The 26,774-nt window shown below is 56.2% G+C and overlaps 11 protein-coding genes across 11 annotated transcripts; 6 read left to right on the forward strand and 5 right to left on the reverse strand.

Annotated features, from left to right (window-relative positions):
* Positions 1-1,146: 1,146 nt before the first annotated feature.
* Positions 1,147-3,486, forward strand: B0T26DRAFT_749481 (kinase-like domain-containing protein; the record flags this gene model as incomplete). Its single annotated transcript, XM_060445112.1, has 4 exons — positions 1,147-1,955; positions 2,058-2,555; positions 2,618-3,094; positions 3,168-3,486. The coding sequence occupies 4 exons, from the start codon at positions 1,147-1,149 to the stop codon at positions 3,484-3,486; spliced, it is 2,103 nt and encodes a 700-aa protein (XP_060297944.1).
* A 1,231-nt stretch (positions 3,487-4,717) lies between these two features.
* On the reverse strand, positions 4,718-5,455 carry B0T26DRAFT_739342 (uncharacterized protein; the record flags this gene model as incomplete). Its single annotated transcript, XM_060443698.1, has 1 exon — positions 4,718-5,455. The coding sequence occupies one exon, from the start codon at positions 5,453-5,455 to the stop codon at positions 4,718-4,720; it is 738 nt and encodes a 245-aa protein (XP_060297945.1).
* Positions 5,456-5,767: 312 nt separating this feature from the next.
* B0T26DRAFT_701032 (CoA-transferase family III domain-containing protein) lies at positions 5,768-7,780 on the forward strand. The gene is made up of 5 exons (XM_060441575.1): positions 5,768-6,274; positions 6,347-6,378; positions 6,435-6,561; positions 6,618-7,122; positions 7,190-7,780. Exons 1-5 carry the CDS (start codon positions 6,098-6,100, stop codon positions 7,693-7,695), a joined length of 1,347 nt encoding a protein of 448 aa, XP_060297946.1. The 5' UTR covers positions 5,768-6,097; the 3' UTR covers positions 7,696-7,780.
* A 621-nt stretch (positions 7,781-8,401) lies between these two features.
* On the forward strand, positions 8,402-10,000 carry B0T26DRAFT_641378 (uncharacterized protein; the record flags this gene model as incomplete). Its single annotated transcript, XM_060437333.1, has 2 exons — positions 8,402-9,711; positions 9,796-10,000. The coding sequence occupies 2 exons, from the start codon at positions 8,402-8,404 to the stop codon at positions 9,998-10,000; spliced, it is 1,515 nt and encodes a 504-aa protein (XP_060297947.1).
* A 3,516-nt stretch (positions 10,001-13,516) lies between these two features.
* Positions 13,517-14,840, forward strand: B0T26DRAFT_739345 (uncharacterized protein; the record flags this gene model as incomplete). The annotated part of the gene is made up of 3 exons (XM_060443699.1): positions 13,517-13,559; positions 14,080-14,383; positions 14,453-14,840. The coding sequence occupies 3 exons, from the start codon at positions 13,517-13,519 to the stop codon at positions 14,838-14,840; spliced, it is 735 nt and encodes a 244-aa protein (XP_060297948.1).
* Positions 14,752-15,937, reverse strand: B0T26DRAFT_701052 (Mss4-like protein). The gene is made up of 2 exons (XM_060441576.1): positions 15,689-15,937; positions 14,752-15,589 (listed from the first exon to the last, which is right to left on the reverse strand). Exons 1-2 carry the CDS (start codon positions 15,791-15,793, stop codon positions 15,152-15,154), a joined length of 543 nt encoding a protein of 180 aa, XP_060297949.1. The 5' UTR covers positions 15,794-15,937; the 3' UTR covers positions 14,752-15,151.
* B0T26DRAFT_701053 (uncharacterized protein) lies at positions 15,938-17,757 on the reverse strand. The gene has a single exon (XM_060441577.1). The coding sequence runs from the start codon at positions 17,657-17,659 to the stop codon at positions 16,340-16,342; it is 1,320 nt and encodes a 439-aa protein (XP_060297950.1). The 5' UTR covers positions 17,660-17,757; the 3' UTR covers positions 15,938-16,339.
* Positions 17,758-17,930: 173 nt separating this feature from the next.
* Positions 17,931-20,095, reverse strand: B0T26DRAFT_749488 (uncharacterized protein; the record flags this gene model as incomplete). The annotated part of the gene is made up of 2 exons (XM_060445113.1): positions 17,931-18,427; positions 18,502-20,095. 2 exons carry the CDS (start codon positions 20,093-20,095, stop codon positions 17,931-17,933), a joined length of 2,091 nt encoding a protein of 696 aa, XP_060297951.1.
* Positions 20,096-21,391: 1,296 nt separating this feature from the next.
* B0T26DRAFT_800874 (endo-1,6-beta-D-glucanase) lies at positions 21,392-23,053 on the forward strand (the record flags this gene model as incomplete). Its single annotated transcript, XM_060447016.1, has 3 exons — positions 21,392-22,229; positions 22,299-22,518; positions 22,570-23,053. 3 exons carry the CDS (start codon positions 21,392-21,394, stop codon positions 22,979-22,981), a joined length of 1,470 nt encoding a protein of 489 aa, XP_060297952.1. The 3' UTR covers positions 22,982-23,053.
* Positions 23,054-24,374: 1,321 nt separating this feature from the next.
* Positions 24,375-25,225, forward strand: B0T26DRAFT_642228 (RlpA-like double-psi beta-barrel-protein domain-containing protein-containing protein; the record flags this gene model as incomplete). Its single annotated transcript, XM_060437423.1, has 3 exons — positions 24,375-24,460; positions 24,516-24,962; positions 25,039-25,225. 3 exons carry the CDS (start codon positions 24,375-24,377, stop codon positions 25,223-25,225), a joined length of 720 nt encoding a protein of 239 aa, XP_060297953.1.
* Positions 25,226-25,967: 742 nt separating this feature from the next.
* B0T26DRAFT_739349 (triosephosphate isomerase) lies at positions 25,968-26,771 on the reverse strand (the record flags this gene model as incomplete). The annotated part of the gene is made up of 2 exons (XM_060443700.1): positions 25,968-26,348; positions 26,391-26,771. 2 exons carry the CDS (start codon positions 26,769-26,771, stop codon positions 25,968-25,970), a joined length of 762 nt encoding a protein of 253 aa, XP_060297954.1.
* Positions 26,772-26,774: the final 3 nt, after the last annotated feature.

Consider the following 26,774-nt stretch of genomic DNA (forward strand, 5'->3'; position numbering starts at 1 on the left):
GTCTGCAAAAGAGCGTAATTCGAGAAAATATAAGGCGCGTAAGCTTTGACAACAAGGATTTGGTGCATTCCAATGTCAGATCTTGTTTCGAAACTGAGAGCACGAGCGAGGGGAGACTCCAAAAAGGGGCCTGGTCTCGCGAGGAGGGGAACCCCCTGAGACTCCTGAGAGCCAGAACCTGGGAAAGCACGGGGATGGCCCGGCTAGGTGCAGTGTCGAGGCGCTAATCGACCCCACACAAACATGTCTTCCAGTGTGAGTGAGGTTCGAAATCTCGCAATGGAACTTGACCCCTCCAATTGCACGCTGGCTCGGCTGGCTAACCAGTGGGAAAAGGGCAACGAAATAAGAGAACTGGGGTGGCTCAAGAATGCCCACTGGACTGTGGTAAGATTTCATGAACAAACAAACCTCCGGAGTACCTTCTGAGGGACGGAGTACAGTACTTTCCTGCCCTGTATATGCATCCATACAGTACAGTACTGTACGTACATACGAAATACATACCCCAGCGCTTCCATCCTTCTGAAGGCCTAGGCCCCAGACAGGCCCCTTCAACCTTTTTCAAGCCTGTCAGCAGGCACCAGGCCGACTTCATTCAACCCCTCCCTCCTGCCAACCTCCATTCACACCTACCTTTCTGCCAGCGTTTTTTACCTGCACATGCCACAGCAAGGCCTCTCGTGTCAAGCATCAACCGATGAGTTGAACTGACCGGTGGTACCTCTCCTTCTTGTGTAGCCAGAATACTCGAGATCACGATCCGATCACGTCTTTTGCGCCTTTGCTGCGGTTGAACGACGTTCGGCTCCTTGCGACGTCGCAGTGCCCCACCGCTAAATAGAGAAGCGGGACGACTTGACCTTAGCGACCGAGTCTTCATTCCCACCACGTCCCACGTTTGGTGCCACGCAGGACCTGACTCTTGCCAGAGCCCTTGTCCCAACCAAAGGCAAGCTTTTTACTCTTCAATCTATATCCCCTTCTGAGCGCACCGCCTCCACGACAAAACAGCGTCGCTCGTCGGCAATCGTCGCAACCAGCTGGCCCGAATCGGCGAACCGCGGTAAACCCAATCGTACCCCATCCAGGTACATAGGCTACCTTACATACCTTAGGCAAGTACGTCAGTAGCACGCCACCAAGATGGACAACAACGGCAACAGGTTGTACCTAAACTTTGGGAACAACAATGAGCGGCTGGCCACTACAGACCGTACATATCCCACCACCCCGTCGACCTTTCCCCAGCCTGTCTTTCAGGCGGGCCCCTCGAGCCAGCCCCCTCTTCCTACAAGTGCTGGCGCCCAGCCAACTCAAAGCTATCCTGCAGGCTATGCCTCTTCGACAAACTACTATGTTCCACCGCAACAGCAGCAGCAGCAGCAGCAGCAGCAGCAACAACAGCAACAACAGCAACAGCAGCAGCAGCAGCAGCAGCAGCAGCAGCAACAACAACAGCCACAGCAAGTACCGCAACAGCAGCAGAGCCCGTATGCCCCCCAATACTCGTCGATGCTGTCTGCCCAAGTTGCCGACTACAACTCTGGCGGTCAGGGCTACCAGCAGCCTCGGTCAAACACGCCTGGCACCAGCAATGACCCGAATACCGGTCTCGCCCAGCAGTTCTCACACCAGCATCTGGGCGGCGCGCAGAACCTAGGTGCCCCCCCACAAGGTGGCGCTCGGAACTATAGCTCTCGCGGCCCGTCTCCGGCGCAGCGGCCACGCACGGCGGGCTCGCAGAACAATCAGCAAGCTGGTTACGGTAACTACCTGAATGCGCCTATGCCGGCACCACCAGCTCCTCCCCCTCAACTAGAGTTTGCTCCGGCCCCGGAGCGGAACCCCGACAAGTACGGCCCCAACGCCAACAATAACCAGAAGAAGTGTTCCCAGCTGGCTTCGGACTTCTTCAAGGATAGTGTTAAGCGAGCCAGAGAACGGAACCAGAGGTATGTCCTTCCTATGTAGCTTGTCTGGTTGGGTCCCGCAGCGGGCATGGCGGGACACGTTTTATTCTGGCACTGGTGTTAACTCTACGTGCGTTTGTCTAGACAGAGCGAGATGGAGCTGAAACTGGGAGAGAACACCGATCCCCGCCGTCGCGAATCTATCTGGGCGACCGGAGGCAGGAAAGAAGGCTCCTACTTGCGCTTCCTAAGAACCAAGGACAAGCCGGAGAACTATTCAACCGTCAAGATTATCGGCAAGGGAGCATTTGGCGAAGTCAAGCTAGTGCAGAAAAAGGCGGACGGAAAGGTTTACGCCATGAAGTCCCTGATCAAGACGGAAATGTTCAAGAAGGATCAACTCGCCCACGTCCGAGCAGAGCGCGACATCCTGGCAGAATCCGACAGCCCCTGGGTCGTCAAGCTGTACACAACGTTCCAGGACGTGAACTTTTTGTACATGCTCATGGAGTTTCTACCCGGTGGCGATCTGATGACGATGTTGATCAAGTACGAGATTTTCTCGGAGGATATCACGCGGTTTTACGTAGCCGAGATTGTTCTGGCTATTGAGGCAGTCCATAAGTTGGGCTTCATTCACCGGTAAGGAGTCTTGACATAGATCGAAACTGTGTAGGCTGCAGGCAAGCTGATTTGTTTCGCAGGGACATTAAACCGGACAACATCCTCCTGGATAGGGGTGGTCATGTCAAGCTGACCGACTTTGGTCTCTCTACCGGCTTCCACAAGTTGCACGATAATAACTACTACCAACAGCTTCTCCAGGGAAAGTCAAATAAGCCGCGCGACAACCGGCACTCGATTGCCATTGACCAGATTAACTTGACCGTTAGCAATCGGGCACAGATCAATGACTGGAGACGCTCCAGGCGACTGATGGCTTACTCTACCGTCGGAACTCCTGACTATATTGCTCCCGAGATTTTTACGGGCCATGGGTATTCGTTTGACTGTGATTGGTGGTCTCTCGGGACCATCATGTTTGAATGTTTGGTCGGCTGGCCTCCTTTCTGTGCCGAGGACAGCCATGACACCTACCGGAAGATCGTCAACTGGAGGCAGTCTCTCTACTTTCCGGATGACATCCAGCTCGGCGTTGAGGCCGAGAACTTGATTCGAAGGTGAGGCTGATAATCCTTACTCCTACTCACTTCTTCCCCCTTTTTTTGCTCACCGCGTACCATTTCTATCTAGCCTTATCTGCAACTCTGAGAATCGTCTCGGCCGGAGTGGGGCGCACGAGATCAAGGGTCATTCCTTCTTCCGTGGCGTGGAATTCGATAGCCTGCGTCGAATCCGTGCGCCGTTTGAGCCGCGCCTGACCTCGGCCACCGATACCACATACTTCCCCATCGATGAGATCGACCAGACAGACAATGCCACCCTGCTCAAGGCCGCGCAAGTCGCTAGGACCGCAGCCGGCAGTGTGCCAGGCCAGACGGAGGAGAGTCCCGAGATGAGCTTGCCGTTTATCGGGTACACGTTCAAGCGGTTTGATAACAACTTCCGATGATTGTTCGACGCTACGTCGGCGTACCATTAGGATAAATGCTCTACTGCAAAGCATTTTGGCTCCTTCAATCTTATTTTGGCACTTGTGCGATCCTCTCACTGCGGCATCCTTTCTTTATTGCTCGTCAAGTCCCTCGGTTTGACGTACCGTGTCGCGATTTCGCTTGATCTCGTCTTTCCTACTATGGTGCTAGGTAACTATCTATACTAGCATATTTGACACAGCCAGCACGGGAAGTCAGAAGAGGAATTAGGGTACCGAAAGAGCAATAGACCACCGAAGGCACACGAAGAACGTGCCAGGCAGGCTTCAGGGCATGTGGAGATGAGAGCGTTGTTATATTTGAGCCGATTTCTTTCGGAGAAGAGAAAAAGAGAGCGAGGAGGCTTTGCATAGAGATTTGTATCTTGCATGTGGGCGGTCTCTCGACGAGATGGGCCAAGGGGCTATCTTGCACTATAGGCTACTAAGAACAACAACGGTATCAGGAATAACCGTCTACCTCGGGAACTTTCTTGACACTTGCTTGTTCACTGATTCATCATTGTCTCTTCAATTCAGCGGATTTATGATCCTGGGCGGCTGTAATTGACGGCACTACACAGTATATACAACAACATACTACATACAGACTTTCTCTTTTCTTTTTCGCGTGCTCCTTGCACGTGGGTCGTAATTATGAGTTACAATGCTTGGGCTCTGCTATGCCATCAGATCTGAGGTTAGCTAGATTTCAGTATTGTCCAAGGAAAAATCAAAATTGTCGGCAGCCCTTACAGCTTATCTCGCTTGCCCCGCGCGTCTGATGAACATCATGAAAGCCCAATCCTCATGCAAGACAACAGCACCATGAATACAGTGCCAGAAATCTCTTCTCGCCTTTCTCGATACGCTGGTATGGTTGGTGGATGATAAGACTGGAAGAGTTTGGGTGTTTGGGTTCTTTTTCTTTTTCTTTTTTTGTTGAGGGGGATGTAAAATTATTGGATGATGAGGGCGAGGTCGAGTACATGTCTCGTTGATTTCTTGTCGATGATTCCCCGAGTGTCGAGTGAGATCCGAGAATGAAAGAACTTTCATGGTTGTTTCTTTTTCCCATTTTCTGTTTTCCGGTAGCCTCCCCGTCTCGCCACATGTGGTGCTAAACAATCCTTGGGGGCGCGGGTATAATAAGTAATATGTCGTCCTTTTCTCGTATCCTTGTTCTCTTTGGTATGTTGTTCCCCCATCTTCAACGTCTTCCCGTCAGGCCCGGGGCGGCGTTGAAGCGCTCCTCGCGCTCCGTCATGAACATGATCTGGATCCAGTAGTCCTTGGAGTCTGGGCTCCAGAAGCTGAACTGGCGGTCCTCGCGCTTGTCGAGCTCGCGCGCGGGGATCTTGAAGGCGCACGTCTCGTACGGCTCGGCGGCCACGAGCAGGTACTGGAAGTTGCGGTCGGGCTCCTCGACGCGCTGCGTGAAGGCGCTCATGACCTGCCACTTGGGCGTCACGCCGGCGCCGAGCTCGGGGTACTGCAGCTGGAACAGCAGCCCTTGCTGCTTGGTGATGGGGTCGCGCACCTTGGTGATCTTGTAGCCCGGGCGGCCGATCTTGACCAGGTTGCGGCGCGGCGCGCCCAAGCCCAGCGCCGCAAAGCCGGCGCCCATGACGCCGACGGGCAGGCCCGTGTTGGGGTCGATCTCGCCCTTGCCCTCCTTTTGCTCGCGCGCGGCGCGGCGCGCCAGGTTGGTCTGGTGCTTCTTGCCCTGGGTGTGGGCCAGGTAGGAGCCGTCGTTCTGGTGCACCGTCAGGCAGAGGCGGCACTCGAACGAGCCCAGGTGGTTGCGGAAGAAGTAGGGATCCTTATCAAGGTCGATGGTCTCGAGCGCGAGCTTGCGCAGGCGCTCGCGGCGGTCGGCGCTGGTGGCGCTGTGCGAGGCCACGCCGCCGCCGCCAAACTTGGAGCCCGCGCGATTCTGGTAATCCATGGCCGTGATGTGAGACTGTCCGAATCCGGGTATGTGAGGTGTTGTGTTGTGTTGTGTTGTGTGGGCGTCTCTGAGGCTACTCGGATAAGAAGGTTGCGGGCGCGGTTGCTAAAGTGAAGAATTGTTGCTTGCTGTGTCTCATCAATTCTGAAGCCTGCGAGATGTTGCTTCTAAAAGTTCGAAGTCCAGTGGCGCGACCGGTAAAAGCTTGGCAGGTTCTCTGCAGCCGGAGCCAGCTGACGCTAGCTAGGTCCTACAGCTGGGAAACGTCTGAATCTCCAAAAGCAGATATCCGTATTTTCAGGTACTTTACATACTATTTATCAATTTTTTTATTGATCTCTTTTACGTTCTCTTCTGTGATATCTAGATCTGGCTTAAATCCACTATAGTCGGGTTTCTTGTTGACATAGTGCATTCTTTCTAGCCGACTGTTCTCCAAACACTCTCCCTGTAACCCAATCCGAGGGCGGAGACGGCGCATCCGGACTGGTGCTGGAGCTGACTACCTATGTAATGGCGGGGTTCCGTGGTGCCAGGGGTTCAACAACAAGGAGCTCCCCTTTTATTCCTACATCGTTGCTGGCCTTTGATCTTTGAGTATCTTTCTAGTGTCACTGTTTGCAATATTGAGACTTCAATATGAGATGCGCCTCGGCTGCGCTTAGGCGGCTCACGGCACGTCTAGCAGGTGGCTGGACTGTCTACCCCAGAATCGCCAGTCGTCGGAGGTTTACAAGCACTGCAGCTGTCTCGGCTGATGGCTCGCTCCCTCTTGAGGGCTACCGGGTGCTTGATATGACGAGAGTTCTTGCCGGGGTAAGAAAGGGCATGGCGACATACACACTTCTGGATGATTAGTCGATGAGTTGCTAAGATACAACCGGACAGCCGTACTGCACCCAGATCCTGGGCGACCTTGGGTGAGTAGGAACATTCCACGACACAAGCGGAGCGCCAGTTGACAGGGCCGTCCAAGTGCCGAGGTCATCAAGGTGGAGCACCCTGTCCGGGGCGACGACACTCGCGCATGGGGCCCTCCGTATGCCGCGTATAAGTCGGGTTCGTCCCGAGAAGGGCCCGGTGAGTCGGCGTACTTCCTTGGGGTATTACTCTCAGTTAGACGCACCACGCGGTCGTTGGCGGCTGACCCTCGACGCAGGTGAACCGGAACAAGAAGTCGCTGGCTCTCTCGTTCCAAGACGCGGCCGGAGTCGACATCCTCCACAAGCTGGCGGCCAAGTGCGACATCCTGGTGGAGAACTATATTCCAGGGGCGCTCAAGAAGTACGGCATGGACTACGAGACGATACGCAAGATCAACCCGGCGCTCATCTACGCATCTGTCACAGGCTATGGCCAGACGGGCCCATATTCGCAGCGGGCGGGCTACGACGTCATGGTGGAGGCCGAGTTCGGGCTGATGCACATCACGGGCAGCAGAGACGGGCCGCCCGTCAAAGTCGGGGTTGCCGTCACCGACCTCACGACGGGGCTGTACACAAGTAATAGCATCATGGCAGCTCTGCTGGCGCGTGCCAAGACGGGGAGGGGCCAGCACATCGATGCGGCTCTAAGCGATTGCCAGACAGCCACGCTGGCCAACATCGCGAGCAGCTGCCTGATAAGCGGACAGAGCGACACGGGCCGCTGGGGCACGGCGCATCGTATGTGTTCCCGGGCTGGGAGTATATGCATGTATATCATTGCCGTGTGCTGACTGACGTCTTGCAGCCTCCATCGTGCCGTATAAGTCTTTCGAAACCAAAGACGGCGACATTCTGTTCGGCGGGGGAAATGACCGCCTCTTTGGCATCCTGTGTGACGGACTGGGTCGGCCCGAGTGGAAGGAGGATGCCAGGTTCAAGATTAATGCGCAGCGGGTGGCGAACCGGGACAATCTCGAGCAAGATATTGAGGCGATCACCGTGACTAAGACGACGCAGGAGTGGCTTGACATATTCGAGGGCAGGGGGATGCCGTATGCGGCCGTCAACGACGTGCTGGCGACGTTGACGCACGATCACACGCGGGCGCGGAACATGGTGGTCGAGGTAGAGCACGACGACTGCGGACCTATCAAACTGGTCAACTCTCCTGTCAAATACTCAGAGGCGCGGCCGAGAGTGCGAAGCGCGCCGCCGACGCTGGGCCAGCACACGGACGAGATCCTGCGGGAGCATCTCGGCCTGGGCGAGGACTGCATCCGCGAGTTGAGAGAAGGGGGGGTTGTTCGATGACCGAAGATGCATCCATCTATCCATAGGTTTGGATACAAGCTGGATAGGTCCTGGAATTACAGAAGTCCACAGCGGGCTTTCTCGGTGGAGCGTCTAGTCCTGCGTATGTACTCCGTACTCCACATGTGATCAGGGTTAGGGGCTAGCACGTGATTGTCACGTGTTTTGGGACGCGAAACCTCGGAATCGAACCACCTTTCTGCCCTTGGTCACTTCACCTTGTTTATTTACTGAAAAGTACAGACTGCCTTATTCCGTACGTATACTGCGACATTCAATCGCCAATTCTATTCTTCTAAATTCCGAGAGGATTGCCGAGCTGCACGAATACGGTCGGGTCGTGGGCATGGATGATATGCTACATATACATTAATCATCTAAAGGGCAGGGGCACCATTTTGCTTTGGACGGTTCTCTGCTACTATCGAGCTCTCACTTGACCTTGACAGCAAGTGCAGCGAGTGAGTAAACTCGATTCAACTCTTCACCCTCAAAAATATTGAACGAAAAAAAGAAAGAAAAGAAGAAGAAGAAAGAAACAAAAACAGACAGACAGACGTGCACATCATACCTACCTGTACTAACTAATATGCCCTCTAGCCAGCAGCAGCGAAATGCTGGGGATCCGAGCGGTCTCGCAGCCATAACATGGGAACGGGCCCCATTTTGCTTTGACCTTTTCCGTCCTTCACCCCGACCACTTACTATGGCCGACCCGCACCCGCCTCGGGATGGCGCAGAGCTTCCCGGAAGAGACGGGGCGACTAGAGCTCCGCCGGCCCTCTCACTCCCCTCCGGCGAAGTTCCAGCTCCAGCTCCCCGCCAGGCCTCCGAGTCTTCCTTCTCGCCAACAAGACCGCCCTACATCCCCCAGTTCACCGCCGCCACCCAGATGATTCTGAAGCGAATGAAAGGGGAGCCGAGCAGCCTTAGCTCCGCCCTCTCGGCTGCGTCGCCTTCCATGACTGCAGACATCAAGCCAGCAACATACGAGGATGTTAAGAGGAGACTTGTCATGAGCATGAACACGTCTACTTCTATGACAATGCAGATGCCTGTTGCTGCACCATCACCATCCCCTTCGCCTGTCGTCCCAATCCCCACCCTCGCTCCTCCCGTCCCGATGCCTACCCCCCCCAGGTACCGTGACCCGAACATGAGCGCTATCAGAAGGATCTCGAGCGGCCTGTCGGGACCCGGGAAGCTTCCTTCAGCAAAGGCTGCCCAAGCTAAATTCGCTGCCCCAGTCGAGAGCAAGCCTAAGAAGCTAAAGGCCCTGGCGGTCCCCAAGGCTTCTGGTGTCAAGCGAAAACGTGTTAAGGGCGCCGATGACGACGCCTCCAGCAGCCTCTCTAGCCTCACCGACCTCTCCGACCGAGAACCCCCCGCCACCAACACGCCGCCCGCTGTTCCGCTCACTATGACCAAGTCCGGTAGGCAGGTCCAGAAGCCCATGACCTACAACCCCGCGGCTATGGACACGAATACCAAGAAGCGAGCCCAGTACGGCAAGCGCACCGCCCAGCAGGCCCTGTGCAAGAAGTGCACCCGGATGCACAGCCCAGCTAGCAACCAGATGGTCTTTTGCGACGGCTGCAACGACGGCTGGCACCAGATGTGCCACGAGCCCTGGATCGACGACGAGGCCGTGCGCGACCAGAGTAGGGCCTGGTTCTGCGCCACGTGCCAGGCCAAGCGGGAGCGCCACCTCACCAAGAAGCAGAGGATCGAGCCGAGACCGAAGGAAAGTTGGGCCGGCAAGACGCCCCAACAGAAACGCGCTTACCTCTCAACCCTTCCACAGCAGGACCTAGTGGGCCTGCTCATGAACTGCCTCGACCTCCACCCCGACCTACCCATATTCCCGGCCTCGGCCGCCGACGCGAGCCCGAATGCCCAGGGCATGCCTCGACTCCTCTTTGCCGGCTCGACTACAGAGGGCCTGTTTCCCCGCTCAGACGCCAACCCGATAGGCCAGATTAATTTTGTGCGTAAAGCCGCCACCAACAACGCCCGGTCCAGCTCGGCCAAGGGAGCCCGCGCCTCGGCCAACGGCGGAAGCAAGAACGGCAAAGACCACGCCCTCCACAAGGAGGACAGCCAGGAGCGGCCCGACGACGAGGACGACGAGTTTGATCCCCTGGCCCCGCTGTGGCCGAAGCCTGGCATGGGTCTTTACAGCAAGCTGCCGCCGGATGCCGACGACGACGAGCACCTGGTCGACGACGACGACTACGAGGCCTTTAGTGTCATCATGTACAACGAGAAGGGGCAGAAGGTCCGCGAGAACGGCATGGACGTGTAGGAGAGGAGTCATCGGATAACAGGAACAAGGAGGAGGCTGTAAGAGTAGGTATACATGTTTCAACTAGGGCGGCTCACCCACTGAGTTAGACCCGTCAAACCTGGGAAAATAGCATCCCCATTCATCTCCGCGCCAGCATGTCGCTCTAACTGCCAGATACATTCATTGTATCAGTGATGATGGTGACTCCTATCGAGCTTAGGAGGGGTGATAAAAGTGGCTTTGATGCCGCGTCCCATAATGAGCAGGCTTCACAACAGCCTAGCTGAAATGCCGCCCCCCAAACAAAATCTAGGTACCTAAGCAAGCTTTGGGGAAACGTGGCCCTGTTGCAGACAGATTGACTACGGTGGTGGTATTCTGGGTCTGACTGCCTCCAGGGTCGAACGGTACCTAGGTGGGTACTCCGTCTATGCAACGAGGCGCCGCTCTGCGTATGTGCAGTGCCTAGACCAGGGGTAGGTAGGTGGATAGGTTGATAATTAACAAGAAACGGCACCAACGCAGCACACACCATACAGCCTTTCTCCTAGGTATGTGGAGGGAGACCACGGCAGCTGCGCTGGGTCTTAGGTGCGGTTTCGAGATATATACAACAACAGCTGAGGTAGCGAGGCACTCTACCCGTTCTCGCTAGTATAATTAGTGCACATATGTGTGTGTGCCTTGTATCTAGTATCTGGTGTAACCACCGTAGACTACCACCGGCAGCACGCAGGAGGGAAACGTAGGAGAGAAGAAAGAGGATTAATTATGGTATATATAGCAGAAGAGGCTAGAGCGAGGACGGGAGTGTGTGAAACAGTGTTATGTTATTCCATTTCTAGGGGAGAATGAAAGAATGCAACAAAAGGAAAAGGAGAAATAAATCCCACGCTTCTAATCCCTCACGCCGTGTCACACGCACCACCACTACCACGTGCGTGAGATAGGAAACTAACTAGGTAGGCAACCACAGCACGACGAGTTTGATGGACAAGGAAGGGAAATCACAGCACGAGAGATAGTGTCTTTTGTCTTTTTGGGAGCTGGCTGGCTGGGCCGGCGCCTCTCTCTCTCTGCAGCGAGGCTAGTAATTAGCACGCAGGAATGTCACAGGGGAAGGCAGTGCCGTGCTGGAGAGAAGTCATGGCCCCCGTTTTGCGTAGGCTGGGCTGGGCTGGGCTGGGCTGGGTTGCGAAAAGGTGAGTATTCTGGTAACCCGGCAGGGACTTTTCTCTTCCTTTCTTCTTCTTTTATTTTTATTTTTTCTTAAACAAAAAGCAAATATGTGAGTATTGTGGCGCAACTGCGATGTGCGCTGGACTAGAAGATCGGCTACGAGTAAGAGAAGGATTCGGGTCAAGGGCTGGCGTGTAACTAAGCAGATTAGTTAAACGAGGGCCCCGAGTATCTCTCTACATGCACCGTCCAAGTCGGGGCCCTCGAGCAAAGGGGCCTCCTTTTCCTGTCTAGTCTTTCCGTGCTCCTCCTGGGGTTGCATGGGGAGGTAGGTGGTCGCCCTACGTCTCTTAGCCCACACAAAGACAAGGTTTGCTTCCCAATTTGGTGAAGTTAGTGAAGTCAAAGTTGGCCATGGTCCTGCGACACGGTCGAGAAAATCGAAAGTGGCTGGCGGGAACGGGCAGGCTCGCACTTGACCTTTGGTGTGACCGTCGGTTGTGTGTTTGTCTCCTACATACTGCCCCTTTTTCCCTTGGTTGGAAGTAATGTAAGGTAAGGGCTACTCCCACCACAAGAGAGAGCAACTAACACGCATCCAGGCACATATTGCTCGAGCTTGCAACAAAAAAGGTGGCGGCTCACAAAATAAGGCGACTCGTCTCCATCTTAATTAGTGCTTACAAGTGCATCTTCCCGCGCGCCTGGGCAGCCCGGGAAATGGATGGGATGAGCCACGCGAAGGCAAGGAAGGGGAGAAGAAAGCAGCTCAGATCTGAAGCACATGCCCGCGACTAGGGTCATTACCAAACATCTCTGATCGACCGAACTACCGGGTGGCTTAGACGGTGCAGGAGTAGTCGACGGGGAGCAAGCCACTCATTTAGGGCGCCTTTGGTTGGGCATGTAAACTTGGTTACGTTGACCGTTTTCCGTCCCTCTTAACTTGGGCGCGGATTTATCACTAGGAGGCGCACTGGCCAAGTAGAGGGTGTGGCCGTTCAGGGCTTCTGGCTGGGGATTTTCTTTGGTTCAAGCCGGTAAGGTGGGTAGGTAGTAGGCAGGTAGGTAGGTGAAAAGCATGTGATAAAAGTCCATGGCGTTGAGACCAGAGACTAGCCCCGGCCCGCCCGAACTAATGCTTTCCTTTCTTCGAGTCCTTGGGCTTCTCTTCCTCCTTTCCTTCTTTCCTTCTTTAATACGGTCCTTCTTACGATCCTTTCGTCGTCGTCAGTCGTTCCTAGAGTCCCCGTGGTCCCGTGGTCCCTGTGTCCCTTTCTTACCTTACGGTGGTGTGGTTCTTATGGTGCGGTCCTTATAGTGGTGTGGTCCTTGTGGTAGTGTAGTCGCCGTAGCCTGTACAGCTGCCTAGCCTGTACAGCTATGTCCTTCGGCGGCTAATGGTGTTCATTTCGCATTACGCAGTTCAGCGGAAGCATGGGATTTTATTGGCGAAACTTGGTTATGTGGGTCTATTTTCTTCATGGAGGTTAAGGTGGTGAAAATAAGCCTTAACTCTACCGGAGGTTGCCAAATGGATACTGGTAAGGCGGTCAGGAGCGCTCCTTAACCTAGCTTACAGATCAAACCAAAGGCGCCCTTACCCTTACCTCAACTCTTGCATCTCATCCCATCTTGCGTCTGTCGCGGGACGGCCTATTTCACACTCGCCGCAGGGGCGCATTCCTAGTCTAGAATCTGACCGTGACGCTAATGTAACCGCGTCGCGACTCGGGAGAAGCTGCTCTCGTCCTCTTTCTCGGCAACACAAGCTGGACGGCCGTGTGGCACTTCATATAGGGCAAAGCGGGTCGCCGTTCCTTCGGTCAGCACGTCTAAATAAAGCTGACATCTAGTGCATGCGGGTTGTTTTTTCTTGCTGTGTTTTCTGGTAGGTATGTATTTACCCGCGTCGAGTCCGACACCTATGTCGAAGCTCTGTAGCAGTCAGTGCCTTGCACGACGAAACAGAAGAGAGAATAGCCCCATTAGGATACCGTCGTCGCATCTTTTTTGAGAAGTTGTGATTTCAGAACTCGAAGGACAAGCCTCCCCTGCACTGCACATGGACATTCACTGTAGGGCTGATATATTTCGGGAGCTGGTAATATCGACGGCCCGCTACCAGGCTCAGAGCGGTTCACAATTGGCTAGACTGCCTCGAAGGTGACCAATTCCTTCCCAAAGGGTGGTGGTGGCTTGCTGACCCCCGCAGCACAAGATCATGATTATTCGCCGGACTCAGCCACGGCCCCAGGTAACCACTAGTCAACAGTGTCCTAACGGCTAGAGCGCTTGGCTTCCTTTTTTGGGCCGCGGGGTGAGGAGGTGAGGCTGGGCATTTCGCGATTGCCCATGACCAGGCTGGCGTGGCTCGGGACGCTGGACGAAGCTCAAAGTAGAAAGGCTGCCAAAATTCCACCTTCTAGTTTTCCCCACCTCTTGATGGACAGACCCAGTTGCAACTTTGCGCTTTCATTTCGAAGAGATTAAGACCTCGGCAAGCGTTGGGTCGATCGACACTGCAAATCTTCAGCTTAAGACGTGTGTAACAGCAACCAGCAAAGCAGACCCAAGGGAGCAGCGACGCGCAGGCCGAGTCAACAAGAAGGAGCGCTGCAGACAGACGTTTTCGTATTTCACGCATAGGAAATATCGCAGGCAGGCCGATCATCGCACACAGGCAAAGAAAGAAAACAAAATGTCGACTGCCCAAGCCGCCGTCGTGGACGAGCAGTCGCCGCTGCTCGCCCGGCCCGCGACCGGCTTCTCGACGGTCAACGACAGCGGGACGGCACGAGCGGCGCGGCGCCCGACAATCGCCGCGCCGGCCCAGACGGCGCCGGCCACCATCCCCACCTCATCAGCCGTGACCCTGGTCCCGTCGACGGCGCCGGCGCCGGCAGCGGCAGCGGCAGCGGCACCGGTTTCGCTCTCCAAGGCGGACACGGACACGTCGTGGGGCGACCCGGCGGGGCTGCACCTGCGCAAGGTGAACGACGAGAACCTCGTCATCTTCCGGCGCGCCGTCGGCATCAACAGCATGCTGGCCGGCAACAGCGACAGCCACTCGCTCGAGGAGGGCCGCCGCGAGGCCATGGGCATGTACGCGTCGGTTCTGCGCGCCCAGACCCGCAAGAACGTCGCCTACCTGCTGCTCACGTTCCTCATCTACGCCAGCCACTTTTCGCAGATCATCATCGGCGCTTCGCTGACGGCGCTGTAAGCTACGACCCTTCTCCGACGTCCCCTCAGAGTCTCGTGATCAGATGCTGACCTGCCAGCGCAAAGCGGTCCGACAGCGGGCGAGCACTCGGTGGTGATCACCGTCCTAGGCGCCGTCAACACGGTAGTGGCGGGCGTGCTGGCGCTGGTCAAGGGCCAGGGCCTGCCGGAGCGGCTGCGCAAGGACCAGGCCGAGTTCCGGCGACTGCAGGACTGGATCGAGCAGACCGAGGCGCTGCTGGCCGTCGGCGTCATCGGCCGCGACCGCAAGGAGGTCGGCGTCCTCGTCCAGGTCGCCTTCAAGAAGTACAACGCCGCCAAGGCGTCCGTCGACAACAACGTGCCAGAGAACTACGTCCAGGCCGCCGAGAGCCCCGACATCACCCCCAGGAGGTCGCCGAGCCCGAGCCCGAGCCCGAGCTCGTCGAGAGACGCTGGCCCATCGACGTCGTAAAACGGAGAAAACGCGGCAGGTTTTTGGATGTGTACCCGAGATTGTCGTACGGGGAAGAACGAAATTATAATTAACCGCCTACCTAATAAAGCAACAAGCGGGGTTTGGGGATTGCCAATTTGGGTTCCGTCTTGTTGGATAATAATCACAATTGTGAAAGGGCGCGGCTGCAAAGAGACACGGTTTAGGATTCCGCTGGCATTGAGAAGTGTCCCTGCTGTCCATTTGGAAATGAGAATAGCTATTCCCGAATATACAACATGCGTCATGTATGCATTGAATGTACTCGTATCCGCAAATTTAACCACAATTCAGTCTTTCGGAACCCTGTGCCCCTTTCCGGGGCCGAGGAGGGGGACGCCGCCGTCAGTGACGCCGGGAATTTCGTTGGAGCACCAGTAATGGTAGCCCTCGCCGCTGGCAAGGGCAAGGCCGTAGCCGCCCTCGGGGACCGGCTCGCCGCCCGTCTCGGATCCTCCGCCTTCACCTTGGCCAGTGAGGTAGAGTGGGTCGACCGTGCCGATCGTGAAGCACGTGTAAGAGCCGCCAGTCGGGCGCCAGTAGAGCAGCGAGCCGCAGGCGGTGCAGAATCCGCGCTCGGCCGTGGGGCTGGCTCGGAAGTCTTTCAGCGTCGACGCGCCGTCGTCGTCGCCCGTCATCAGCTTGAACGCTGTTAGGGGCACCTTGTGCGAGACGAGATATAGGCCCGCCGTCTGCTTGCGGCATTGCGTGCACTGGCAGGTGCTGGACTGTGCGATCCCACGACCACAGGGCATGCATCAGCGTGCTAGCTCGTAGCGCTCGAGTCTAGGTAGAGGCGAAAGGGAAACTGGGGAGGGCAGATATACCGACGCCTTGAAGTCATGGTCGGCGGGAAAGTCAACCCGGTATCGAAGCGCGCCACAGAGGCACCCGCCTTTGATAAGCTTGGGCGTGGGAAAGCTTGAAGTCATGGTCAATGGTCAATGGTCAGTGGTCAATGGCTGATTGGGCAGGAGGGTATCGATCTGAGTTAGATAGGAAGGAGGACAGCAATTCTATCCTTTGGCTTCTTGTTGCGGATCAAAGCAGTCACAGCATGGTTTGTTGAAGAGAATGGTCCCTTTTAAGGAGTAGAGCAGGAGGCTTTTACGCGTAAAGCTGAATTGAATGATATCGTCGACCTCCAGGTTCGGGTTGAAATGTCAATGCAAGTTGGAGAAACGGCGCGCCCTTTGACACCTGCAACGGCGCTACCTTCCATTCCCGTTTGGTTCCATTGCGGGGGAATGTTGGCCCCCCCACCAAATCCACGCCACCATTAGCGCGCTGCCTGCACCACACCTCGGCAACACTTTCCAAGACGGGCATCATCTTTCTCGATCCTATCAAGCCACTCAACAAACAAGCAAGCCACTTACGACATACCCGCGCGATCTCTTCCAGTGCCAACACCCGAGGACACGTGTTCCCGAACATCTTGCCAAAAAGAAATGAAGAAAGGAAAAAGAAAGAAAATATCAAGCGCCCCTTGCCTCCTCGACAACCTTGTAGTGCTCGACCTTGTGCTTCTCCTTCAGCGCGTCCCTCTCGGCGCTGGTGAAGAAGCCGTCGCCAGTCTTCTCGCCGAGGCTGCCCCTGTCGACGTACGACCTGACGAGCCAGTCCAATGGCGCCTTGCCGTCGCGGGCCAGCGCCGGCCGCTCCTCGAGGCAGTGTTTCTCGACACTAGCAACGCGGTCGAGGCCAACCTCGTCCATGCGCTCGCAGGGCCCCTTCTCGGCATGGAAGAAGTCACGGAACAGGGCGTCGATGTCGGCGGGCCGCGCGACGCCCTCGGCCAGCACGGCCAGCGTCTCGCGCTTGCACGCCGCCCAGATGCGGTTGAAGATGAGCCCCTGCGATTGCACGGGCACGATAATCGGCGCCAGCCCGACGCGCTGCATCTGCGCGGCGAGGAACGGGAAGATCTCGGCGTGCGTGCGCGAGCTCGACATGAGCTCGACCATGCGGTTGCGCGGCGGGATGAAGTAGTGCGTGTTAAGCAGGCGCTCCGGGTGGTGCAGACGGCCGGCGGCGGCGATCTCGCGCGTTTGCAAGCTGCAGCTGTTGGACGCCAGGATGCAGCTGCCCGGCAGCAAGTGCTCCATTTGAGACAGCACGGCGGCCTTGAGCCCGAGCGACTCGGGGAGGCAGTCGACGGCCATCCACGGGCCCTTGGCCCCCGAGTTCAGCTCAATGTCCTGCGCCTCTGTCGCCGATTGCGTGCCCTCGAGCCGCCCCGTCGTCGTGGCGATGCGCAGGTCCGTCGTCGTGCACACGTGCCCCGGGTGCGTCCCGCGCCCCGCGCAGTACGCCCCCAGGTTGTCTGTCAGGTACTCGGTCGTCGCGTCGAGCGCGTCCTGGGATGTGTCGTAGACGGTGACGGGCCGAGAAGCCGACGCCCATACCAGTGCGAGGCGTCTCCCCATGTTGCCGGCCCCGATTATGAGGACCGGGCGCTCTTCCAGGCATTCTTCTGTCGGCGGTCTCCACTTTGGTGGATTAGCCGGTGCGTGCCCAGCGGCGACACTGGCAAAGGGCCGTGGGGTTGAAGTTGAGCTGGCTGATAAGTGGCGTATGGCACCCGGCGCACGGCAGCTCTTCTTGTTAGGACCTGCGGCTTGTAGAAAGTTTGGCCTCGACCCTGAAGTGCAGAGTGACCGGGTGAGATTTGGGAGCTTGGCGCGTGTCAAAGTTGAGACCCCTCGAACACACGCCAAAGCTGATGATGGTGAGCGAAGCATTGCATTGGTCAGATGTGCTATTGTTGTCGTAGCCTGCAGGGCGGGCGATGCCATTTTCTAGTGAACAAGACGTTGCAACTTCCACGCAGAACGGGGGTGGTTTAAATACGCAACTATGAAGAAAAATCTTGGAGATGGCCAAACTCAATTTATCTCGGCCATCCATGCTTCCCATGCTTAAATGTGGTTCCTGGCTTCTCTCAACTCTGCCTACCTACCTGCATGTCCGTGTGGTCTGACGTTGGGACCACCAGCACCTGACCTGACAATCTGCACTCGTCATCCGCCACCCGAGCTATCTGAACCCGATATGCGACTCTGGACCTCAATCTTCAACTGAGCTGTCGTCCTGGTAGCCCACCCAAACGCGGGTCTTGGCAATAACTTCTTCCTCGCCGTAATTTGTACCTTCGTCATTGCCTCGCTTGACCAGCCCGGGCGCCACAAACATGAAAATAGGCCTGTTGTCCTCTACGTCTGCCGGGTCTTGGCAGTCTTCCATGACCGTGCTATCGAATGTCTGGCCGTCTTGCGGCCAATATCGCAGCCCGTCCGAGGGGAGCAGCTTCCAATCTGCCCGCGACCGCCGGAACTTCCTATCGAAGTCGGCGGCCCAGTTCACGATCTGGAGGCTCTCCTCCAGATATGTGTCTGCCAGCTCCTCGGGGACGAGGCGGGCTATGGGGCCGGCAAAGATGGCCGCGTGGCTGTCAGACGCCTGGTGCAGGTCGAAATTCAGCTGCCCCATGATTGTCTCCATGCGAGCCCGCATCTCGTGGAGATGCGATTCTAGCTCTGGCCATCTCTCGTCGCCGGCGTGCACTGGAAATATCGACGATGGTCATGGTCAGTAAAAATGTAACGGATAATACACAATCCGGAACGGCGGCGCTTACTCAAAGTGTTGTTGAACCACGAATGGATCTGGCCCCTCTGGTAGTTGCCAGCCCAGGCCCCCGATCGCTCGTCGAATATCATGCGGCGCAGGTTGTGCCAGATGTACCCCTCGACCATGATCAGCGCCTCCTCCCTATCTAGAGGATCTCCGGAAAAGTCGACCGAGGACGACATCAGGATTCTCATGACCTCCTCGACCTCGGGGTTTTCGCCTCTGTCCATCAGGTAATCGAGGTTGGGAAAGTACTTGGCCACCAGGTCGGAGACCTTAGTCTGCAGACGCAGCCACAGGTCTCGTATTTCTTGGTCGTCAACACTGTACCGGTAGGGCTGGTCGAGCGGCACAAAGAGTCCGTGTTTGTCCTTGGGACTGAGCGCCTTCCCCAGCTTGGCGGAAGCTTTGTTCGTGTCCCTAGACCACTTGTGCCAGAACTCCATCTCTTTTGCGATCTTGCCGGACGTCGACTCGGCTCGCTTTTGTGCCTCCTCCGGTGTCAGCTCTATGCGCCCGCCGGGCCAGCAGCCAAACTCGCTGGTCAGGGCCGCGGAAAGCAGCCTGTTGTACTCGAATACGGGCAGTATCACGTTGTCCGCGTCTTCATATTCGTCGTCGTCTTCCTCCTCATCCTCCTCCTCGTCTCTGTTTTCGTCTTCGTAGTTAACACTGTCGTCGTCCCCAAGTTCATCGTCGCCAGGCAGCTTGAACCGCACTTCGAGCCGAGGCCTCTTTTTTCTTCCCTGTGGCTCGTATGGCTCATCCACCGCTGGGCGCTTCCCTCGTCTGATTTCGTCTCTTCTCGCTCTGTCGGTTTCTTCTTCCTCGTCGTCGTCGTCCCCCGAGACATTCACCACCACCTCCTCCTGCTGCTCATCTTCCACTACCCCCCGGACTGGCCCACCCTTCTTGTCTCGTTTCTGCGCTTTGGGGGGTGCCTGTTTGGCATGCTTCCATTTGGCGGTGGACTTGGAGGGTAGAGGAGGAGTAGGTGGTCGAGGGGGATCTGCTTGCGCGGCCCTCGCCTGTCCACTTTTGCTAGACGCGGCAGGAGCGGCTTTCTTGTTGGTGGCCTTGGGAGGTGAAGTCATTCTGGGTGCCTTTGCTTTACCCCCTTTCTTAGTCACAGCAGGAGCCTTTTTGGCGGCAGCCTTGACAGGCGGAGGAGGGGCAGGTGGTGGAGGGGGTGCTGTTTTAGCGGCCTTCGCCTTGCCCCCTATCTTGGGCGTGGCGGGGGCGGTTTTCTTGGTTGCAGTCTTGGGAGGCGAGGGTTCTTTGGCGACCTTGGATTTACCCCCTTTCTTGGCAGTAGCAATGGCCTTTTTCTTCTTGCCAGCGGTTTTGGGAGGAATAGGGCCTTTGATCTGGGCGGCTAACGCCCTTGCAGTTGGATGTCGGTCTCTCGAGCTCCTCCTAGGGCTGCCTTCGTCCGATTCCATGTCGCCTTTCTTTGCAAATGAGAAAAGTTCAGCGTCTGGCGATTCTAGCTCCGAGCCACCCGAGTCAATATCTTTGGCTGCGACTTCGTAGTCGAAATCGTCACCGCTGTCGTCGTCGTCTTCAAAACCGTCTCGATAGAGACATTCGAGGCCTACCATGTTAGGAGGTTGAGAGGCCGCGATTATGCGGTTCTTTGGGTGAGATGCTCTTGGGTGTATACCCTTTCAAGGCCACAGGCTGCTTATTTGCTTTTCCATTACCGAGAGATTGGCGTTTCGACCCCGTAGAGCAGCTTGTGTTAGCGGCTTTAAACAGTTTTATATGACAACAAAGGGTGAGTGCTGGCCGTTTGCGGACATGGAGCAAAGGTGCCAGCCATGATTCAGTCTTTGTCTCTGGCACCAATAATAACTGGAATGTTGAATTGTGGGCTCAAGTTGATAGCTCTAAAGCTGTATGTCAACTTGTGTGCCTCTAATCTTGTCTTCGTTCCACTAAGCTTCTATGGAACTTCGTCGATCCCTCACCTCGCCTCCGGATACGCTTTTTGCGGAATTATGCTGTGGCGATTGGGCAAATCCCATTTAGCGGGTTCGTGTTAGTGAGGCGATATTAAAATTTTGACTCTTCACCGTAAATCGCATTTGGCTCAACGGTCGGGCGAGGTAGCTCTACTATCCTGGATATAGCGAAATGCCGAGTAGCATTTTTGATCGGACGAAGGGTGTTGAACAAGCAAATACTGCCTCGCTTTGAGGAAGTCAAGCCGATTCTTCCAATTTAAGCGAGGTCTTGTCGATTTTCGTGTGACTGCCTACCTAGGTATGCAAACTATAAATGCAGTCAGCTTTTTCGTCGTATAAGTAGCGAGCATGCCTACATTAACTAGTACCAGGATCCGCTCCGTGTCAACATCCACAATGGGCCGACAGATCGTACCATGGCTGCCCCGTCTAGTTTGCAGCTTGGGATGGAAGCTGCTTAAATACGTAGATCATAGGCCAATCGGGAGTTTCTTTGCTACTCGTCTAACGCTGCACCAAAGTAGCCGTGGAACCGATCCACACATGTTGAGCTTGAAGCTGGGATTTGAAGCGGCCAACGGCTTCCGAAACGCTCCTTCTCCTTGAAATATTGGATATCGGCCAAGGAGCGAAGGCGGTATCCACATCAATCTAGTATTGCTGGCGGGTGCAGGCTTGTTACACAGCCGGGTTGAAGGCGGCAGGTCTTCGATGCGCACCTGCCGTGGCCAGATCGATAATTAATGATCTGCCTACCTCCTTCCTTCCTTCCTTCCTTCATACCTGCCTGCTGTCTACCTACATATAGACCCGGAGTGCCTCTTTCCTGAGATTCCAGACAGTCGACAGGAATCACACACGTAGCGACTCCCTTACCAAACACGACTGACCCAGCTAAGACCTCAGGCTTTGGACACTGCCACCTGCACCATGATGCGCTTCTCTGTCCTCTGGATTGTCGCCGTCAAGGGGGTGTTGTCGGCTGCCAATAACAAGAGTGTGCCGCAGGCTTTTGCGTCTTCCGCTGACGGCCTGTACAAGCTCACCAGCGTCGATGCGCCCGTCAAGGGAAGAAATAGCGGGACCCCGGGGTTGAATTTTGAATGCGCCTTCAGCGTCGACGACACTCCCTCTGGCTACAGGCAGACCGTCCGGGGATTCGGCGCAACCGTCACCGACGGAACCGTTGAGCTGTTCAACGAACTGTCCGATCCCACGCGTTCTGCTCTCCTCGACGAGTTGCTGGCCGAGAGTGGCGCCAAGTTCAACATGATGCGCCACACCATTGCCGCTTCGGAAATGTCGCCAGAGCCCGCTTACACCTACGACGACGCCAACGGCACTGTCGACACGTCTTTCAAGCACTTCAACATCAGCGAGCGCGGCCGCAACATGGCACTTCTTCTAGCTGAGATGACGGCCAAAGAGCCCGAGTTAACCATCGTCGGGTCGTCGTGGAGCCCCCCGGCCTGGATGAAGGAGAACGGTGGCCTCCGCGAAAACCTTTACATGGGAAACAACGTTCTCAACCAGTCGTATGCCACACAGTTTGCCCAGTACTTTGTAAGGTATATTCACGCCTACGGGGGCAGAAACGCCAAGGTCAATGCCTTCACCATCCAGAATCAACCTCTCTACACCAGCGCTGGTGTCCCATCGATGAGCATTTCGGCCGACGAGTCGGCAAAATTGATCCAGGAGGATATCGGCCCAACATTGCATGACGCAGGGCTCCAGACTGAGATCTGGGCGTACGACGGCAACACCGGTAGGGCCATAGACTGCCGCCCCAGACATAGTCATCAAATTGAGGCCCGTCACTAACAGGATTCTCAAGACACACCGCAATATCCCCAGACAGTTCTCGATGGCGCCTCCAAATATGTAAAAGCTGTTGCCTGGCAATGCCACGCTGTCGCAGACAACAACTGGACTGCCTTGACAGACTTTCATGACAAAAACAGCGATATCGATCAGTACATGACCAACTGCTGGACCTCGTCGACGGATAAGTGGAGTCAAGCTGCAGACTTTACCATTGGACCCCTCCTGAACTGGTACGTTTTCTGGTCCATCTTGGTTGTTTCCATGACTAATATGGTCTTTAGGGGTAAAGGAGTCATGGCCTGGGCGCTAGGTACCGACGACCAAAACGGGCCACATCTCGACGGCCAGGGCGTGTGCGAGACGTGCCATGGTCTGGTTGTAGTCGATGTCGAGTCTGACACATACGAGCTCCAGGTTGACTATTACATGATGGCCCAGTTTAGCAAGTTCATCCCCAAAGACTCTATTGTGTTGAGCAGCAACGATGAGACCTGTGACGAGGCTTGTGGCTTGCAAAAGAGCTTGGAAGCGGTGGTCACGCTCAGCCCGGACGGGTCCCGAGTAGCGGTGATTGTGAACAAACTCGCAAACGATACCCATGTCACCCTTCACACAAAGGGCAACCAGACTTGGAGCGGTCTCGTCTACGGAGCATCGGTGGTGACGTGGGTGCTGCCGGCGGTTGGGGCTTGATTAGCTTCCAGGACTGATGATATAAACCTATAGAGTAGAAGAGAGCGAACCTCGCGATGATAGCTTGCCCAGTCGGCTACGAGAATAGAATTGGTTCAGGCCTAGAGCCTTAGCGACGACATTTGATTTTCAAAGGATGATGATTCTGCGTGTTCCTTATTCAATAATTACCAGATACCCATGATTCATTATCACAACTCAGATCGTCGAATCCTGTAAAGAAAAGGCGTAGCATGTGAACCGGGCACTATTATACCACAACTGATTTATCACGATTACATGTGAGCTGGCTTCTCTGCCATCCGTCCGGCGACGGTAATTACGCCTGCCAACGTTGACCTTGGCAGATTCTAGAATTCTTGGGTGGTGTAAAGGTAATCTCTGTCCAATAAGCAAACATGCAAATGCCGGTTGATTTCCTAAAATAGGTCTGGCCCATGTTCCTAGAATACACATGGCTCATCGAAGTTGGCGTTGGGACGCCCCCACCTCAGCTCCGAAAGCAAGCAAGCTAGCTATTAGTACAAGAGCGCTGGAAGACGAGAATATCTCTCGCCGACCGGCAATCTAGCTAATTCTCCGGCCGTGTCTGACCTCTGCGGGCGAGCCATCATCCGACTGGGCGGCCTGGTCTTTACCCGCAGCTTTTTTACTACCACGTCCACGTTTTTTGCCGAGCCCGCTGGCAGCGAGCCAGCTTGCTGCTTTAATTATCCCTCCGAGCTTGGAAACCAATGGGAGTTTTTTGTGAGCGCACGCCAAGCCGGGACGCAATCTCGCCCCCTATCTCCTCTTCCCAAGGCACCTTGTGGATGATATCGACTGCGGCCGGTCATCGATGAATGGCGGGAGCGTTCAGGCACCTACGTGATATGATAACGTGGTTGGCTACGCGTGACCGTCAAGAAGAGACGAGGGAGGGAATGACGGAACGGTTCGTACAAAGCTATATTACTCGGAGAATAATCCCTCGCCTGCCGCGCCTCGGCCCTGGAACCAACGGCCGGGATAGATGTGGTTATATGAACGAACAAACCACAGCGGGCGCGCACCGTTATCAGTACCCAGTTTCCAAGGAGACACAACGCCAATCAAGACAGGGCGGCGATAATGTCACGCACTGTAGAGGAAAGAGCCGCCTAAATTAAGAATTGGCGACCGAGGACGTCCGGAATTCCTTGGCGCCAGGGAGAGGGCCGGCTATGGCTTGATGTCCGGGGAGGCGGATATGGTGTCGATAACTAGGATGTGTCCCGTCTGTCGCCGCCGCCGTCCCACGAGGTCTGCGACTGACTTGAACTCTTTTCTTCCCGGAAACCTCACTCAGGTAATAGGAAGGATCTGAAACAACAACAAAGACGCCGACTATCCCTCGATACGTGTCTGGCCGAGAATGAAGAGTCTACTACTGGTGCTGGCCGGCCTGGCCGGCTCCGCGCTGGCACAGACGGTGGCTAAGTCGTACACCGGCTGGGACTGGTAACCCGGCCTCGTCCCGAAATCAAATGATACTCGTCACTAACCAACATCGAAGCTGCAAACCCATCTGCGCAACAGTCAATGGCAAGAACGCGCTGCTGGAGTCGCGGGGGGTGGTAGGGGTGTGCGACAAGAACAACCAGCCCATCTCGGACCGCGACGCGGGGATCCGGGCCAACACGGGATGCAGCAGCAGCTCGAGCAACAGCGCGTACCTGTGCGACTCGTACGCGCCCACCCCGGTGGCCGACGACGTCAGCATCGGCTTCGCCATCCAGGTGTCGGACTCGCAGAACGGCGACAACCCCAACTGCTGCAAGTGCTACCAGGTGCGGTGGCTGACCGGCGCCGCCGCCAACAAGAGCATGATCGTGCAGATCCTGACCCCCGGCGGCTCCGGCGGCGACGTCAAGAAGAACGACCTCATTATCCTGACGCCTGGCGGCGGCGTCGGGCCGCTGACTAGTGGGTGCACCAATCAGTACGGCAAGTCGTATTCCTGGTAAGCCTCCAACCCTTTTTTTTGTCAGGTAATAAATATCCAAATTCAATTCGCGTTTGCTCACCCACACTGCCAGGGGCGACGCGCGCGGCGGCGTCAAGAACAGGGAGGCGTGCGAGAAGCTGCCGTCCAACCTGCAGGGCGGCTGCTACTGGCGCTTCAACTGGGCGCGCGGCGAGGTCAACGGCTGGGACATCATCTACGAGCAGATCGCTTGTCCGTCGGTGCTGACCGACATCTCTGGCTGCGCGGCGCCGTTCTGATCACGCACGCAGTGCTTCAGCGCTGAATGCAAACGACAGCAGCGTCGGTAATATTTGGCTAGCGGGCTGACTTGGGTTCAGGAAAGGGGTCAAATATGTGGATGGATGGATGGATGGTTACGGTAAATGGGCTTTCTTTTAACAGTCACCCACCGACCACCCATTGAGTTGTAAAGAATAGCAAGTAATAATCCATAACTTACTTACTCAGTGGCTGCTGGCCCCATTGTTCCGCTGGCAGGGCAGGGCAGCCGGGTCCCGTTACCAGGCCGGACCTGTTACCAGTGACCGGTATTACAGCGACGGCCCCCAGCCTCCTACACACCTACCACACCTATATATATGTATCAGTTTGAACGCATAGCAAAGTAACAACTAAGAATAGTTGTTAGTCGAGTGCACTAGAATATTAGTGCACCTTACCTACAGTGCGCCTCGAACAGAGGCGATTCCGAGCAGCAGACCGATTCTCTGCGGCATTTCCTTTGAAATGTACTGTCCCGAGACGAGGAGGTGGGAGCCGAGTCTCATGAGTACCATATGTTTAGTTTATCTTACAGGCAAAAGAAAAGAAAGAAAGAAAAAAAAACAGAATCCCCCAGATTCTAGAACGGTCATCCCCCAGTACAGTCAACCGACGGTCCTTGGCGAGTATATTCAAATTGAGTGGCCGCATTTCTGTCGAAAACCCCGTCTTGTTCATCCATCCATCCATCCCCAGCGCCAGCAACCACCAGCATCTCTACCACGGCGCTTGGGCAACCTCGCACACGGTGCGGAAGAACTGGGCAGGGTCGTGCGCGAAGCGGCCGAGGAACAGCCCATCGACGTCGGGGGCGATGCGCGTGAACAGGCCCGGGCCAGCGCTGCCGCCATAGACAATACGCGTGCGGCCGGGGGCGCGCGCGCGCACGGCATCGCTGGCACGCACGCGGCGCACAACGGCTCGTACGTGGTCGATGGGTGCCGGCGCGCTGGCCCCGATGGCCCACACGGGCTCGTACGCCAGCACCACGTCGGTGTCGGCCGGCACCGCCGCCAGCGCGCTGCGCACTTGCACCAGCACTTCGTCGGCCGCCGCCACGATGTGCGGTTCGTCATCGTCTTCATCATCATCTCGTTCCTGTCGAGAAGAAGAAGGGGGGATAGCCGGCGGCGGCGTGACCTCGCCGACGCACACGAGCGGGACCATGGCGTTGCGCACGACGGCGGCGGCCTTGGCGGCCGCTGACGCGTCCGTCTCGGCAAACAGGCGGCGGCGCTCGGCGTGGCCCAGCTCGACGAGCCGGCAGCCGACCTCGGCCAGCACGGCCGGCGACACGGCGCCCGTGAACGCGCCGGCGTCCTCGCTGTGGCAGTCCTGCGCGCCGACCATGATTCCGTGATGTGCGACCTGCGCGACCACGCCCGCCAGCGTCACGTGGTCCGGGATGACGAACACGTCGACGCTGTCGAGCAGCGGCAAGGACTCGTGGGCCGGGTCTGCGAACATGAGGCCCAGCAGCTCGCGCACAAACGCCTCGGTGCGCGCCGCGCTAAAGTACATCTT

The sequence above is a fragment of the Lasiosphaeria miniovina genome (assembly GCF_030549165.1).
Source record: "Lasiosphaeria miniovina strain SMH2392-1A chromosome Unknown B0T26scaffold_3, whole genome shotgun sequence".
Classification (NCBI taxonomy): domain Eukaryota; kingdom Fungi; phylum Ascomycota; class Sordariomycetes; order Sordariales; family Lasiosphaeriaceae; genus Lasiosphaeria; species Lasiosphaeria miniovina.